This window comes from Netta rufina (genome assembly GCF_964035555.1).
Source record: "Netta rufina genome assembly, chromosome: Z".
Taxonomy (NCBI): Eukaryota; Metazoa; Chordata; class Aves; order Anseriformes; family Anatidae; genus Netta; species Netta rufina.
The window spans coordinates 4,703,108-4,719,763 of NC_140126.1; the positions used below are offsets into that span (position 1 = coordinate 4,703,108).

Genomic DNA, 16,656 nt, shown 5'->3' on the forward strand with positions numbered 1-16,656 from the left:
GGCTGGGGAATGAATAGAGTGAGTTTTCAGTCTCTGCTCATCCTCTTTCCCTACCCTTTCTCTAAGCATCCACTGTCAGTCAGTACTGGGGGTTGGACACTGTCTCACAGGACCTCAGATATTACTTATCTGGCTCTTTGTACAGCTCCAGAGAAGTGAGACAAGAGGCAGCTTCATCTAAGCTGTCTTCTTCACACCAGTAGCATTTTACTGGCCCACTGCAACCATACGGTACACATGAACTGCATTGTTCATGAGTTAGGCTCAGAGTAAAAAATAATGATAGCAAGGTCTGGTTTTAAGATAGGAAGCATTTCCAGCATACTTATCCATTTGCTTCCAAATGCTATCCACTTCTCTTCCAAAATTCTTACTGCAAAATGCCTGAAAATATAGCCCAGGTTCCTTGTTTCTGCCTTCTGTAGGTGATTTAGAAGAGGTAGTATTTTGATGACATTCTAGAAAAAATAAAACTTAAGGAAATCCCAGCAACATGATAAAGAGTGATTTTTCTCACCACCAGATGAAAATGGGTCAAGTTATCCCCAGAGAACTAGCTAAGCTTGCTGCTCTGGAGAGGGGACCCTCACTCCTCACTGCTCCACATACACTGGTCTCCCCTCAGCAGTCACCACTGCTTTCCCAGAGCTTTGATACAAGCAACATAAGCCATGAAACCTCTCTGCTCAGGGGCATATAAAGTGTTTTCTCTGCCTTTCTCATCAAGGAAGGGTCTGGCAGTCAGAGTGCTGAGTCCAGCTTAGAGGAGACCTCCACACTGGAGAACACACTGGGGATGTGGGGGCATAAAGACCCCAAGCTGCAATAATACACTTTGCCCCTTGTAGTGAGAAAGAATGCTAAGGTTGTGGGGTACCAGAGGCATGGTGAGCTGACATCTCAAACCAGAGGGATCCCTCACACCCTGGTGTGTGGCCTCCGTCCTGGTGCTGGTGCCCCAGGCTGCTCTGCTGGTGACCGCGTGATATTTTTTCCCTGCTCTCTTTGTTCCAGCTGATGCAGCAGCAGGCCGCGATCATGGCTTCGGTGGCGCAGGGCGGCTACCTGAACCCCATGGCAGCCTTCGCCGCGGCCCAGATGCAGCAGATGGCGGCTCTGAACATGAATGGCCTGGCGGCCGCCCCCATGACTCCAACCTCAGGTAAGGGGCCAAGAGGGGTGGAAAGGGCAAAGAGCAGGAAAATCCAGACATGTGGCAGAGGAGACCTGGAAGGATGTGCTAGGTGTCAGCTTCTTCCCCAGGAGAAATTTCTAAATTTCTAAAATGGTGGTCTTGCCGATGAAGGCCACCAGAAGGAAGGAACAGAGGTAACCAGATCCTTTTTGAAGGAGGGAGCCTTTGCTGGTACCAGGGCCAGCTGGAGGTCTGTGTCTCTTATCATCAATGGCACAACATCACAAAACACCCCCCAGTGATCTGTACTGGTTTATTGGTGGTATGTATGGACACATGAAGGGTCAGTGCTAGTGCAAGCACAGCCAGGGATGTCCAACAACAAACAAAATAAGGTTTGTGGTGGGATGTTACATTGTTAATGAGCTGAGCTGTGTCTTTGGGACACGTAAGCCTTGTGCTGGTGTGAAATAGGACTGGAGGTGCTCAGGGAAGACCTTTGGTGCTGCCTGGAATGCAAGCATTTGGTGAGAAGGTTTCTTGCTCCTGGAGCAGAGACAGGTAGTCAGTGATGGGGAGCCAGGGTCTGGCTAAAGTGTGACAGGTCACAAGAAGCCTGTGCTAGGAGGTGGGTTATGTTATTCAGAGGAAGAGAATTAAGCTGGGGTGGAAACAGGACTGGATTTCTGGGGGCTTGAAGCACAAGGAAATCCTTTGGGCAGGAACAGGTTGAGGACAGGACAGGACAGGTAGTCATGCAGTGGCGGGTAGCCTAAGAGCAGGGGACTAGGGTGGCAGCTGGGGAAGCAGGGCCAAACCATGAAATAAGTGAGAATTTGGAAAGGTTTGAAGTATACTGCTGAGTCTGGTAGGGGAGCAGAAGATACAAAGATGTAACTGCAGAAAAGGACCATTTCTAAGGGACAGTTTGGGATAGACGTGTCCCAGGGGTGATGCCAGTTGTTCCTGTGAGAGGTCCTGGAGGTGCGACTGAGCTCAGTGACATGGCATTGCAGTGAGCAATGTGCTGTAGCACTGAGCTAGCCTGGAGGGGAGCAGCTTGACAAGGGTTTGGGGTGAGATGTGGCAGGAGTGAGCTAGGCCTGAGCCAGCCATGGTGCAGTGAGTGGTAGGAAGGCAAGATGTGGGAATCCTGCAGAGCAGAGCTGTAAGAGAGCAGCTTCACTGCTGAACATGGAGAAATCTGCACCAGCACTGGAGCAGGAAAGGGCCAACTGACAGAGCAGCCAGGAAAGATACCTCATGGCAGAGAAACGCTGGATGGCAGGGAGATAAGGTACTGTGGCAGAGCAGGCTTGGAGGCTGTTGAATCCAGTTCTAATGAATCCAGTTCTGCTAACTTCTCTCTGCCAGAGAAAACCTCCCCATTAGTACACAGCTTAGCTTCTTTGCAATCTGTAGCTGGAAACAATGTCAGCAGCTACTGGGTCAGATTGTATTAGAATATGAGGGTGTGGAGGGGAAAGGAGAGAAAGAGAGAGAGAACTCATTCCACATGAACTTATGGAGAACCAAGAAAAAGTGCTTGACTTGAAAATCTTACACCATACATTTTGAAATATATGTTTACACAACGATAAATGTATAAACAAAGAGTCGATGAAGCTACTGCGAATCCAAATAGAAAAGTGGCTTAATTATATGTGCACCCTTTAAACCCGCTGCTGGAAAGATTATCATATTTGCATTAGCTAGATTTGTTTTGTGTTGGTGGGAGCAGAGAGAATGTCAAACAAAGAATGCCTGGAATTCAAATGCTCTCAGGGCCTGGAAAGCTGAATCCAGGCTGTGGCTCATGATGGCCTCACCACAAAAGAGCACAAACCCTTTTGAGTATAAATGTCTTCAGAATTAGCAGTCCTGTGACACAGGTGTGTAAATACCAGTACAACAGACAAATCCTGTGTCTGCCATGATATCCAGGACACAGAAAATATCCTAGCTCTTCTTCTAAGTTCTGCTCCTCTTCTGAGGTGCCCACTGCCTTCTGGGAACTGTTAAACTCTTATTGTCAGAATACAGGAGGAAAGAAAGCTCATGTCTTTTACATGCTTTCCAGAGCACCCATGACTGGTCATGACTGAAAATAAGATGCTGGTTTAGATGGTCCCTTGATCTCTTTCATGGTGGCAGATTCTGCACTTTCCTTATGACATATTCTCAGTTGTGGAGCCCATGCATTTTGGCATTATTGCAGATTTACCTTGAGTGTGTAGCTTACTTCATGTAAAACCTCTGTAATGGGTTGTGGAAATGTCCAATGGCAATTATTTCTTGGGTGAAATGTTTAGACTTTGAAATGACTCCTTGTATTGCTGCCACACTCACAAAGCTTGTGATAAGATGCATAGAAAAAGTTTCACATATGTCTGAGCAAGCAAGCCTACAACACTAGCAGCAATTTCTGAGTAGCCAGGAGATATCTGAAGCCTAAAGTGAATTCTCCTGCTGGCTTTTGTTAGCATTCAGAAAGCCAAATGGAAAATGATCATCCTGCTTCATAGCAGGATTTCCAGTCATTGAAGTATATCTTTGTTCTGACTTGGAATGAAAATGAAACATTTCAAAGTTCTGTGAAAAACAGGCGTTAGAAAAAGTGTTTGGAACATTGAGGGGAAAAAAAAAAAAATGTGTTTTGATCTTTCCTAAGCAAAAAGAAAAACTGTGCTAGAAAAAAGACTTTGGTAACACAGAATTCCTAAAGGCATTGGAGGTACTGGGTGGGTGTAGTGGGTTTACGTGGCAAGGTTTTGGTAGCAGGGAGCCATAGGGGTGGTGGGGCATAGTGGGCACCATGCCTCTGTGCTGGTATCCTCAGGCCCCTCGGGTTCTCACCTCCCTTTCAGACCAGAACCTGCTTCTGCAGCATTCCTAATCCAGCCCCCAGGACAGTGGGTTTCTAAGGTCAAGGCCATAAGTTCATTGATGTTCATGAGTTCCCATGGGACCTGGGAACTTCAAGAGTCTTGGATCCAGGCAGATCTAACAGACTAGAGACAGGGTGCATTTCACGTGGCTTTAACCATAGAAAAATGAGACATCCAGTTTGAACTAGTCATCTGGATTGCCTGCAGTCAATGCAGAGCAGTAGGCAGTCCCAGTGGGTAATTCAGACCATAATAACTTTATCCTATTTGTCTGCATTTTGATGATTCCCTAAAAGAATCAGGTTTATTTTGCACAATAGTCCACAACTGCTAGGAAATTAATTTGGTGTCACTGAAAGCTTGGTGCATATTTTGCTTTTCTCCCGTAATTGTTATAATCTGAGGGAAAAGTGGGTCTTCCTGGTTGCTTATGCCTCACTGTTTCCTAGAAATGAAAGTTCATGGAGGCTTCCTTTCTTCCCTTCTCCTTTCCTGCCCCTCTCCTTCCATGCTGTAAATCTGCACCTGGTGTAGCTGCAGTAAGATGCCTCAAACTGGGGATGAAATCCACAACTGGCATGCAGCAGTGCCATTTGTTCTCTGTGGTGGCATTATGCCAGTCCTCCTCCGACTACAGATCTGACCTCTCCAGGGGGTTCTTTAAAAGAAGAAAATTAAAGAATTGCAATGAATATGCCTAAACTTCCTTACACATGCACAAAATAGCAAGTGCAAATCCCTTGCTGCAATTTTAGAAAAAACTACTTACATTGCCTATGCAAATAAAGGAGAGATCCAGAAAAGAAACTGAAATTTTAAGTAGCCTTTGTGATTTGCAATTTGATGGCATATGCTTCGAGCATTGCCTTTGGACTGGGTTTGCCACCACCAACTCCCAGTATCCCCACTGAGGACATTTTTAAAGGCCAACACCATTTAAATAAGCAAAGGGAAAGCAGCAGCTTGTCTGCTCAGAGTATAAGAAAAGAGATGAAATATTGCCTGCTTCTTGGGCTGCTCAAATCAGAACATATAGAAACAGCTCATGAATCTTACTGGCTCTCTTAAAGTACCAACACAGATTTAAGTAGTCGATAGTGTGTTGTTGGACTGACCCATCATGGTGTATTGCTATGGCGAAGAAAATTTCTTCAGTCAGTTTAAAAAAAAGTTTCCTGCAAAAATGGTACGTTCAGTCAGTAGTATACCCTGACACAGAAGAATATTGCTGAAGATAAGATAGTTTAGCTTCACCCACAGTTGGCAAGAGAAAAGTATGGTTTCATACATATTGAAAACTGATTTGGTGTCTCCAGAAGCATCCTGAAAATGATTCAAGAAGCACAGACTGTCCAGTCATTTTAAACTGACATAGGAGAGGACAATAAGATAGCAGAGAGATTTTATTCTCCCCTCAGAAATTTAAGATTTCTTCACCAGTGAGAATATCCTTCTTCACAGGATCCCACCCAAAACTTACAGATTAAATTGTTTCTCTGAAATAGCAGCCTTGCAGCCCCCCATGGCAGGGGGCTGGGAAGAAGGGGAGGAGTATGGTTCCATGAAAAAACAAATCTAGCACAACTTTTGCCCCTTTTCAGAGTGAGATCCTTAATAAAACTCTACAAAGTCAGGCTGGGGCCAAACATCAACACTAAAAAATGTATCAAGGGATGCCTTTAGGCTATAAATCAACTTGCCAAATCTTTTCAGTATCTCTGATGCTGAGGAAGTTTAGTTTGCACTTTAAATGTGTATTCATGAGAGACTGCAGAAAGAGTAGCCCTGAAAATCACTACACCCACAAAGCTGACATCTCCAAAGAGAAACTGTAGAAAGGTGGGACTGTGAATTTGTTTTTGGTGCTAAATGATATCTAGGAAAGAAATGCCTACTTATTAAGCCATTAAACATGTAGTACTCCAGGGAGAGAGTTGAGGAGGAAGCATGATATTCCTAGTGTCTTCTATGACTTGATGTTAGTTGTTGATTTAGTCTAGAGATAGATCACCAAAGACATGCCTCTCTGTTGAAGGAAGCTTTGCAAGCCATTCTTATGTTAAGTGCTTTCCAAATAGGGGAGCAATGACAAGTTTATCCTGTGATGGTGTGAGCAGTCCCTTTTGTTGTGAGAAAATTTGGAAGATTTTTCATTTCTTGAGTTATCAGAAGGCTTCTGCGTGGTGATCACAGCTGCTTTGTCAGTAGCTTTCTCCAGGTAGTTATTGCTTCGAGTACTCATCAGCTTTAATTTTGTGTTCTCCTCACTTGCAGGTGGAAGCACGCCTCCTGGCATAACTGCACCAGCTGTGCCTAGCATCCCATCTCCAATTGGGGTGAATGGTTTCACTGGCCTCCCGCCGCAGGCTAATGGGCAGCCCGCCGCAGAAGCCGTGTTTGCTAATGGCATCCACCCTTATCCAGGTAAGTCAGACCATAGCCGGCTCCTTCAGTCCTAGGGAAATCATCTACATCTGAAGTAGTGTAAGCTGCTTCAGAAGGATTGTGCCTTGCACCTTCAGACCATGGGCACAGGCAGTGGGTGCTGGTCTCCAAAATAACAGCTGCATTCAAACCCTGTTGCCTTACCAGGTCTGAAGAGTGAAGCTCTCTCAATACAGACACAGAACTGGCTCAGCTTCACCCTTTAGTGGTACACCACCAAGGCACAGCTGCTAGGATTCATAGACTGTGACAAACTCAAAAGATCCAGTGTTGAAGGGGTAATTTTGCAAGTCCTGGCAGTCAGGAATGAATGAGGCAGATTAAAGAATAAGTACCTGCCTCTGTACTGGTACATACCAAATATATGAACACATTGAAGCTGTAATCACCAAGAACTTAGGGTTCCTTAATGTGCACTAACATCTTTCCATGGTCCTCAGGATTTGATACGGCCCTCTGCTCCAGGCTGTGCTTTTGCTGGAAAGATTTTCCTAACCAATTGGTGTACACTAATAATACCAATCATAACAATAACATTTTAAATAAATTTTACTATTTGATCCTAGTCACCAGCTGGCAAAGGTGTATTTTACCCTGGGGCAATCAGATTAATCTACTCTGTTAGGAAGTCAAACATTCAGCCAGATACTCCAGCCAAAAATCCTGCAAAAGCCCTAATAAAAAAAAAAAAAAAAATCTTTCCACTTCAACCAGTCCTGAAAACTCAGAAGATTCAACATCACTTGGGACTTTATGAGCTACAAGGAAAAACATCACATAACACAGAAGTGCAAAAGTCTTGCCTAGTTACTGGCCAAAGTCACTGGAAAAATAAATAAATAAATAAAAAGAACACAAAACAACCGTGAATGCAGCAAAGAAAAGTCCAGAAATATCAAGAGTATTGAAAAAAATAGTTATAATTTCTTCCCACACACACCTCGTAAACATTTAGCTATAAGTTCAACTTTAAGCAGAATTGAAATCAAGGGACTTACTGTGCTAGGAGTTAGACATGTGTACAAGTTTGTAGCAGGTTAGAGGGATGGGGAGCTCTTGGTAGCTTATGGGGAGGCATCAGAAGATTGAAGGAAGCCTTAATGTGCTCACTGAGCCACCACAGCAAGAAAGGTGATATAAATATACCCATTGGTTCATCTAAGCATCTACCTGTTTGCCAGTCTGTCGTCTCTCTGTTTATCCACCCATTTCTACATCTGTCTTTTTTTCTGCTTTATCTAGCTCCTCTTAGCTAATTTTCCGTGATACATTACTGCAGATATCCGAGAAAAGATGATCTCTCTAGATGAATCATAATGATTTGAGCTTTCATTACTACCTCCAAATACTCCCATAATTAAAGAAAGCTTTGAGTTAGGTATTTCATCTAAGATTATATGAAAGTCAATGGCCTTAATGTGATCTTCTCTGAGTTTTTGAGACTCATTCAGCCAGCAGTCCATAGTAAGTCCGTGCACAAACACCAAAAGCCTGACACACTGAAAGGTAAAAGTCATCCTTGCTTCACTTGCCTGCAGGATGAGGGTCTCCTCTCTGCCAGTAGAGCTGAGTTCCAAATATTTGGCTTTCTGTGAAGTTGGAATTTATCTCGGCATGTCCTCAGCAATACAGTGGTCCTTCCTAGGGCTCAGCTTACTCATAACTCAGCGACATCCTAAGTGATAGCAGAGGTGTAAAGTGGTCAGCCAGAACCTTACCGCTCATTTTATTTCTGCCTGTCCCCAGTAGCAATGAAACCTTGACAGCTAGCTCCTTTGTAGCAGGTTAGATGTAGGACACATCATGTGTTTACTCCATCATATTCTCTTCCTTCTCATGAGCATTAATGCACTCTCCAAAACTTTATTCCTTGCCACAGGCTTTATTGAGGCCTGGAGCTTACCAGCATTAAAAGATAAATAAATATATAAAAGGATTAGACATTTATGTGGATAATGAGAACATCTACAGTCACATTAGACTGGATAAAAATGTAGAAAAAACACAAACCTTCATGTTTTATGATATAATCCAGCCACTAATTGCTTGGGGTTAGAAAGAAATTTTCATCACTGGGCAGCTTATTCCATCATTGTTCATTATGGGATTTTTCGCACTTTCCTCTGTAGCATCTGTTATTGGCACTGCCCTGTGGTTCTGCATTTCTGAATGCAAGGGTGGAAATAAAATATTAAAGCTAAGCATGCAATTGCACTAACACTATAGAGAAGAAAAGAACATGCCAGTCCCTATTCAAAGTCAGCAACTTCCTTCCAAACAATTTTCTTTTATGATATATTTCTCATTCTGAAAGTGGCCAAGAGTGCTGCAGTATTATGTATGTAACCATAGCAAGACTAGTCTTGCTATGGTTATGACTTGCTATATATTGTTTAATGCCTGAATTTTGCTCTCAGATACTCTTTCATACTCCACCAAAAAAAAACCTGAAATGTGGGTTCTGACCATTATATCCTGTAGCAGAATGTGCTTTGTTGCCTGAAAATAGCAAAACAGGACCATCAAAATCTGTAGAGGCATGACATCCACATCATTCTGACCCAAATAAATCCCATTAATTGTGTGCTTTGTCTACATGTCCACCTTTGAGTCTAGCTATAATATTTTTGATGTTGCATCTAAATGACTTCAGAACTCCAGTCTTTGCTCTATAAAAGCAGGTCCAAATCATGTAGTTGCATTTGCCCTGTAGTTTCACTTTTTTTTTCTGTCTTCACCGATGTTCCTTTTAATATTCCCTTTGTCTGGAGCAGGAACAGACACACGGTATCTTTTGGGTCTTAGGTTTTTCACTACTGAAAATCCCATGACTCTGGGGCAAAGGCAAGAGCAGGTCGGACATCCCTACTCACCAGATCTTTGATCACAGCTACAGTCCCTGCAGGAGTTCTCTCTTCCTGCGACTTTGGTTGGGCTATGGATCCATGCAGCACCAGCAGAAAACAATTCAGACATATGCTTGCAGACGTATGCTTTGCAAGCCATGCTCACACCTTCTCCAAGCTCAACCAATACATACATAATGTTTCACAGGGCACTTTTTGGCATGGACAGAATCACAAGGGAGCAAAATCTTCTCCTTCAACTAGTATGAGTCCCTCTGGAGATTTGGCCTTTTTGTGCATTAGTGCCTGCCCTTTAGTCTTTCAACTTGCAGAGCTATTGAACATGGCAATGTGTCACAACACATGGTGTGGACAAAGAGCATATCTGTTGCGCCATGTTCTGGCAAGTCACTTTGCAGCAGCACAAGAGCATTTGCCATTTTCACATTCATCATAGTAACAAGGATCGTGCTCTTCTGCCAACACTTCTTAGCCACCAAGAGCCCGGTGCCTGTCTTCTAAGTGTGTGACCTGCAATAACAGTGGAGGCCATCTGCACTGGTTTCTGCTGTGTTTCACACCATCAAAATTCTGCTCTCCAGGAATGGGTCTTGCCCCTACTGGATTGCATTGTGAGGATCTAGACAAAATGCTTGCTGCAAAAATAAAGCCTCCTCAGGAAGAGAAGAGGAAGGCGACAGGAGAAAACTGGGAGACCTAAGGATATCAAACAAGAGAAAGAGACAGGAACAACTGTCACAGGTTCAGTGACTCAAAATGAGGGAACTGGAAAGGTGCACAGAGCACAGCACTCAGAAAAGAGTGGGCACTGCTGCTGTCATCTTCTGCCAAGTGATGTGCCCAGGAAGCATAAATTTAGCCCATACTATCGCAGTCCAGGGGGTGTCCAGCCCAACTAGAGCCAGGGGTGGACCCAGCAGTAGGGTAACATTGAGGAGCTTCAGATGAGGAATGTTTTCCAGGATGCTGGTTTCTTCAGTGCACTTAGTCTGGTGACTGAGGGCAACAAAACAAGACTTTCCTCAGCTGTCCATAATGCACTGTAAATATGTTACCTCATTCACAGCTCTCAGTGCTGCTGTTTCTGATTGCCTAGCACAGCCAGGAATAGCTTTATAACTCCTCATTGCAGACACTGCAGAAGTCCCTCCACTCTCCTTTGCTTATGCAGTAGGCACATCTGGGCTAGCAAGACAGCAAACTCCACTTCATGCCCTACTTGAGACCCACTCCTCTCTGGTGAGGACTAGCTGTCAGTACTACTGGGCAGCCAAGCCTTTAAGCCCACCTTTCCAAGCCGCAGCTGACACTGGCAGCAGAGGTGTCCCCCACAGGTGAATTCCTGTGCTATAGAAACTCATGTCTTAGGAACTGATGCAACACCATAAATTCATTTTCCTTGGCTCAACAAAGAGCTGTCGGGCAGTAACCAGTTTCACCCATTGCCAGCAGAGACAAGATTCAGGCTCTATCTGTAATTATTATCATTAACCAAGCTCATTTTGTAGGGGAGGAGTTGCCAGCATGCTGATACGGCAACCTTATCTATTAGCTTCTCAATTAGCTAGCAGCATTGCTGATGGGCAGGCTGCTGCTCCAGGCCAGTCAGTCACAGGATTGGTCCCGATCACAACAGACACCCTCTGGTGGCATTGGCCAGGATCAGGGATTCCTCTGTGTAGGCAGACAAAGGGACTGGCTTCCCCCACCCCAGCACATGCCCTGACATTTCAAAGGGGTCACACAGAGTTTCAAGAGCAGGTGAACAAGAAGAACAGACAAGGAGTGACCTTCCTGCACCTGTAGGAGGTCCAGGATGAAAGTCAAGCCCCATAGCATTCAGTCTGGTCAGACACCATGCCCTAGAAATTACCTGGCTCAGCAGCCCCGAGGCTAGGTTGCTTGCTATAGGAAATCTTTAGCTTCGTTGTGTTTGTCCACCCTAAATCCCTGAGTGAGAGCTTTCCCTCTCATATCCTGTATCAGCAGTTCAAAAAATGCAACAGTGAGCTCCTGAAACATCATTATGACTTGGAAGCATTTATTTGACCCATTTGTAACAATCTGCCACGTGCCATAAACCACGCTTTACTGGTAAAATAAATAAGTGAAGGAATGCACTCATTAAAAATATAATAAGTTGCCATCTTCAATTGTAGTCTAAGCTACTTTAATGATGCTGTGTACTTCCAACGATCACACTGCAGCCATAATGAATGAGGTTGTTTAAGGCAGCTGTGGGAGCCTTTCCAGAGCCCAAGTGTTTTCTCCTCTGATCTGGAAGAAGGTGTAAATACAAAGCAGGCACTGCATTAAAGTTTTCAGAAGTACCTAAGTGAGTTAACACCTTGAGCTTTATTTTTCAGAGGTGACTTAGAGCAAGCTCCCAAAAAAATATGGAGTTAAGTGCCCTAATAGCTTTAAAAACCTGACCACAATATATGTGTTTATGGGCTCAGGCAACAGGAGGGAAGCCTGGTCCTGTCTCTGCTGTTGAATTAGTACATCTCCTTGGGCAACCACCTTCACCTTGCTGCATTTCTGAGTCTTCTGTGTCTTTCTTGCTTTGCCCACTGGAAGCTCTTCATGGGCAGACATGACTCGTACTGTGTGTTTGCACAGCACCCATCTCAGCAGGGGCCCAATTGTGGATGAGGCTTGGAGGCAGGACTATTAGGAATATACTAAGGATAATCCTAATTTCCAGGGATGCACTATATGAATTCCATAGTATGGCCATTTGTTGTCCTAAACAAGCATCTCCTATGCCTGAGGACGCTACAAAAAGATATTTCTAACCCATGAGATGGAGCAGGGGGCACAAATTCCCTGGGTTTCGTGGCTCCCCTGATTTGTACAGGAAGAGACAATAGGACAACATGTCTTTGACTGAGTGGTGTCCTAAATGACAAAACGAGACTATAAAACACAGAATCAGTCTCTGTTTTCTGCCGGATCAGCACATTCTTTCTATTATTGCAGTTATTGTTGTGTCTGAATACCTAATTAATTACAACAGTAAACGCTGGCTTCTTTAATCACAGCATCAGCTGTCCTAATCAATCTTAATAATATGGAATCTGTACTATGGCACCCATGAATTTTAATCTACATAAATTTCTTAAGACCTCTCGCAAGCTTGTTGTACGAAATGATATAATTATGGATATAGATTAGGGCTGTAGAGAGTGATTTAAATTGGATTTAAGGAGAAGGTGAATAGAGCCCTCCCACTCAGTTATTTATTTATTTATTTTAATCCTGGTCTTCACTTTGATTTGTCGTGCTATCATTATTTTATGCCCCCCCCCACCCTGACTGAGCAGTGCTGGCTCCATTTGATCACCCTGCACCCAGCACCTGCCCTCTCAGAGGCTGCAGAGACAGGTCCAGGGAGAGGTGTAAGATACGCCTGGGTCTGTGAGAGGAATGAATAGATGGGGCAGAGCACAAAGCTGTGGATCCAAGTGATTACATGCTTTTGTAGATCAGTGAAGGGAACAGTGCTGAAAAATAGGGTGAAATAGGTGAAATAAAGCAAGACTGCCAGGCAATGCAGTCAGTGAAAAGAAGGGTTTTGAGGGTATATCATATAGGTGGAAGGTTTGCTAGCTTCTGTCAAAGTGAAATCCTAGGGTGTGCAGGGGCCCAAGATTTGCCAGGCCCTGTTTTGTCTCTCAGAAACTGGAGCCTTCTGCTTCCAGGCAGTAACCAGAATAGTTTTTCCTCACCACCTCCACTGGTTTCAGTGCAGTTCCTCCTGATTTCATCCCTGAGATTCCTCTGTCCTACAACCATTTTCACCTGGGGGACCCACATAACATCTCAGCAGCAGGGACCATAGCTGGGCTACAGGCATCTCAGGAGGGATTCCGTATACAACATCCCTTAAACTAATTTTATTTATTTTTAGCATGTGCTTCTTACTGCCACCTCCACCCTTTCATTCTCTGACAAAAGCTAAATGTGGGGTCTAACACTGCCTGAATGCTCCCTGAAAAAGTTGGACTTCAATCTAGAGTTATATCAGTAGTAGGAAAGCTTCCTGATGTTAATTTTAAAGCACTGGTATTTCGTGCTGACTTGGGAAATCATCCCTGGTTTTTGGCATCAGGCAAAGGATTCAGAAAGTGACATTAACAGATCTACTTTCTTTGAAGGACTTGGGAGTCATTTCTTGACTTCTGCCTAATGAATAAGTGCTGCCTTCGTTAAATTTATATTTATGGCTATATAGTAGGTCATTGGCTTGTTTTATGTCTCCAGGTTTATGGAAGGTTATCTGCCATGGTCACCTTGTGGCATCTTGGCCAGGATTGTCTTGCAAAGAGACAATAGTATCTGAGCAGAATTTTTCCCGTGGAGATATGGAAATTATCAAATTAATATAGAGGCAATGTCCAGGGATAAGGCTCTTGCCCTGAGCTGCCAAATGAAGTTACTATTAGCATCTGTTTTCACAGTACACCTTTAGTTTGCCCTGGCAAGGCCAGATCCTCAGCTTCTGTAAAGCAGCACGGCTACACTAACTTCAGTGGGGCTGATGTGATTGATACTTGTCCTCAGGCCTCTCGGGAGCTTCTCTGCTTTTTTTCACTTCACCATCTGATTCCCATTTAATCACATTACATCACGTTTGATCTCTCCAATGTCTGTATATTGGTCATAAGATCTTCATGAATATGATGACAAGGAAAACTATTTCAAATGGTATCAATGGGCAAATCTGTACACATTTGAGGTCTTTTCCTGATGTTACAACATAGATATACACGTGTTCTGGTCGAAAAGCCCTTGTAGGTCCTGTATGATATTCTTGTTCCTCATCTAGTGTCTCCCACATTCCCGTAGATCTTACCTGGCCTTACTTAGCTATTCACCTTCTAGATCACAGTGGACTTGAACCCCAGCACAAACAGCACAGACAACATGTCATCTATAAAATGAACACGGTTACAGGGAGTGCTTGTGAGGACAAGTTGCAGGAACAAGGGTGCAGCATTATTATGCATGTTTGCATGGATGTTAGTCTGGTATGTTTTTTTGACAGTGTGTAACCATTATCAGAATGCAGTGATCACTCTCTTGAAAAGGATACTTGAAAAATTCAGAACTATTCATAAAAAATTGAAAGAAAGGCTCAAGATGCAGAAAGTTTCCCCATCTCTGAATTTTGTCTGTCATAATCCCAGGGATGTCAGATCCATTAGTTGTTGCCATACTAACTTCAACTAATATTTGCAGTAACAGAGAAGACTTGTCAGCTGTGTGGGAAGAAGGGGTCACAGAGACAGTGTAAATCTACCTTAGAGGAGAACAATCATATTACGTTATGTGCATCTTACCAAGAGTAAAGCAACTTTCCTTCCTGGTCTCTTGCTGAGACACAAAAATGATTTACATCTCCCCACCACTATAAATTTTAGCATACGTTACACTCCATCCTACAGTTACAAACAACCCTGGGGCAGGTTAGCTCTGGATCATGAGCCCCTCATGCATCTGAGCCCTTCCTGAACTTCACACTGGTCATTAGTATGTAGGAGGGCTGTCACTTTGCTGAACACAGCATGGCCACAACCTCTTCAAATGTCTAATCAGTGTCTTGAGATTTCTGGATCCATAACAACCATTGGCTTCATCCATACTACAGCTGGGAGAACAGGCGGTTATGCCCTTCACTAAGTTTAATTCATCTGGCACAGTGGATGGCAGCATGAAGATATGCTCATGGCTGCCCAAGCTACCCTGGCTTCATGCCAGGGTACCCAGCCAGCCCTGGAGCCTGTGTCCCTGCATCTTCCTAGCCCATGTTGGCCAGCATGGGCACATCCACTGTACTGAAGTCACATCTTCATTTGCTGAGTAAACACACCATCAGAGCTAAGGAAGATGTATTCTTCAGTGAGCAAAGGTCATCACTTTTATTTTTAAGAACTCCCAAGTTAAATCCTTGCAGGTGGTGAATCACCACAACTGCCTCTCCCAAACAGCCAAGGTAGGGCATGAGGCTCTGAACAAAACACAGAGCACCAAAGTGGGGGCTGCTGCCTCCCCATGGGATTTGGTGCTACAGCCCAGAGGTGCTTTGGCTTTGCTCCTTTTCAAGAGCATCCAGGGACTCTTGGTCCAGTGTTGCAGTCCTGTGTGTCAGGCTAGCCACAAACACCTTGCATCTTCTTTACCTGTGAGTAAATGATTCCCAGCTTGGATCAAAGCTGACTGAAATAAAGGGATGAGTTATCCCATTGACTTGCATGTGCTGTGAGCCAGGAGGAAATTCTCTCTGTAATCTGGGGCACAAAACAGTCTCTTGAGAAAGAAACTCCCAGTTAGATACTCCCCTTGCTGACAAGTCCTGAAGGCTCAGGGAAATAATGAACTCTAAAAGCTTTGTGTGGGAGGGAAAAAGGCTGCATTTAAATGCCTGTTGTTCCAAACCCTTTAAATAAAGCATTTGCCCAGTTTTAATATTTAATCTTAAAGGTGAACGGTGATTTTCAGTATATATTACCTACACTGAATGGCTTACTTTTGACGGGCAGAGTATGGCCCTGAAGAGAGGCAAGATATCCTCACATGTGGTAAGAAGAGGAGCTCCCCAGTGACCTGGGAGGTCCCACTTAGTTTCTAGCACTAGCATAAAGACAGCAGCTGTCCTAGGACATCACGTTCATCATCCATATGATGTGATTCTTATGACATGCTTTCTCTCTGAGGAAGTGATCAACCCCACCACAATTTAATCCAGTTGAAAGGTCTAAGTCCAGAACTGGGTCCAGGGAAAGGAGTTTAATTGTGAGAAGGATTTTATCCTGGGCAAGTCAAAATCAGTAGAAGTATCAGGTTTCCTTCAAGAAAGGCAAACCTGCACTCTCATGCCCGAGAAGCCAGAGGTAAAATAGCTTCTTCGGAGGGTTTTGTCATTGTGGGCAGGATGTAGACTCAGGTATAGATTGGAGAGTAGACAGTTTCCATGCATGCCCACCTAAGACAAGGAAGAAAGAAAAGGACCACAGTTGAATAGGTACAGCTCCACATATCAACAGAGAGGCAGTCATTGCTAATTGCCAGCATGTCAGAGAAGGAAACAGCATGCCCAAGTCCAGCCTCAGCTTTTACACTGTCCTTCTGCATGGCCTGCAGATTAAGCAATGCCAGCACGGACATCTTGGAAGAAATGTTCACCCATACTGCTGTAACGCATCAGGACATCAGCTAGGTGCTCTGCATCAGTCTGCGAACCCCAGCAGCCCAGTTTGGGGCCTGGTGTCTCATCCTATACCATGCCTCCCTGGGAAGCTGATTTGTGGTTTCTGAC

General features: G+C 44.1%; 1 protein-coding gene across 14 annotated transcripts in view; it reads left to right on the plus strand.

Moving 5' to 3' along the window:
• Window positions 1-16,656, plus strand: part of CELF4 (CUGBP Elav-like family member 4) — a gene marked incomplete at both ends in the record, with an annotated part of 675,766 nt that overhangs the window by 627,074 nt on the left and 32,036 nt on the right. For 9 of the 14 annotated variants that reach the window (XM_084304579.1, XM_084304587.1, XM_084304580.1 and 6 more), the window contains 2 exons: window positions 1,015-1,162; window positions 6,298-6,447. In XM_084304579.1, the coding sequence (XP_084160705.1) occupies window positions 1,015-1,162; window positions 6,298-6,447 (298 nt within the window). The remainder of the gene's footprint in view (window positions 1-1,014; window positions 1,163-6,297; window positions 6,448-16,656) is intronic. The other 5 variants (XM_084304590.1, XM_084304583.1, XM_084304586.1 and 2 more) reach the window with 1 other exon arrangement.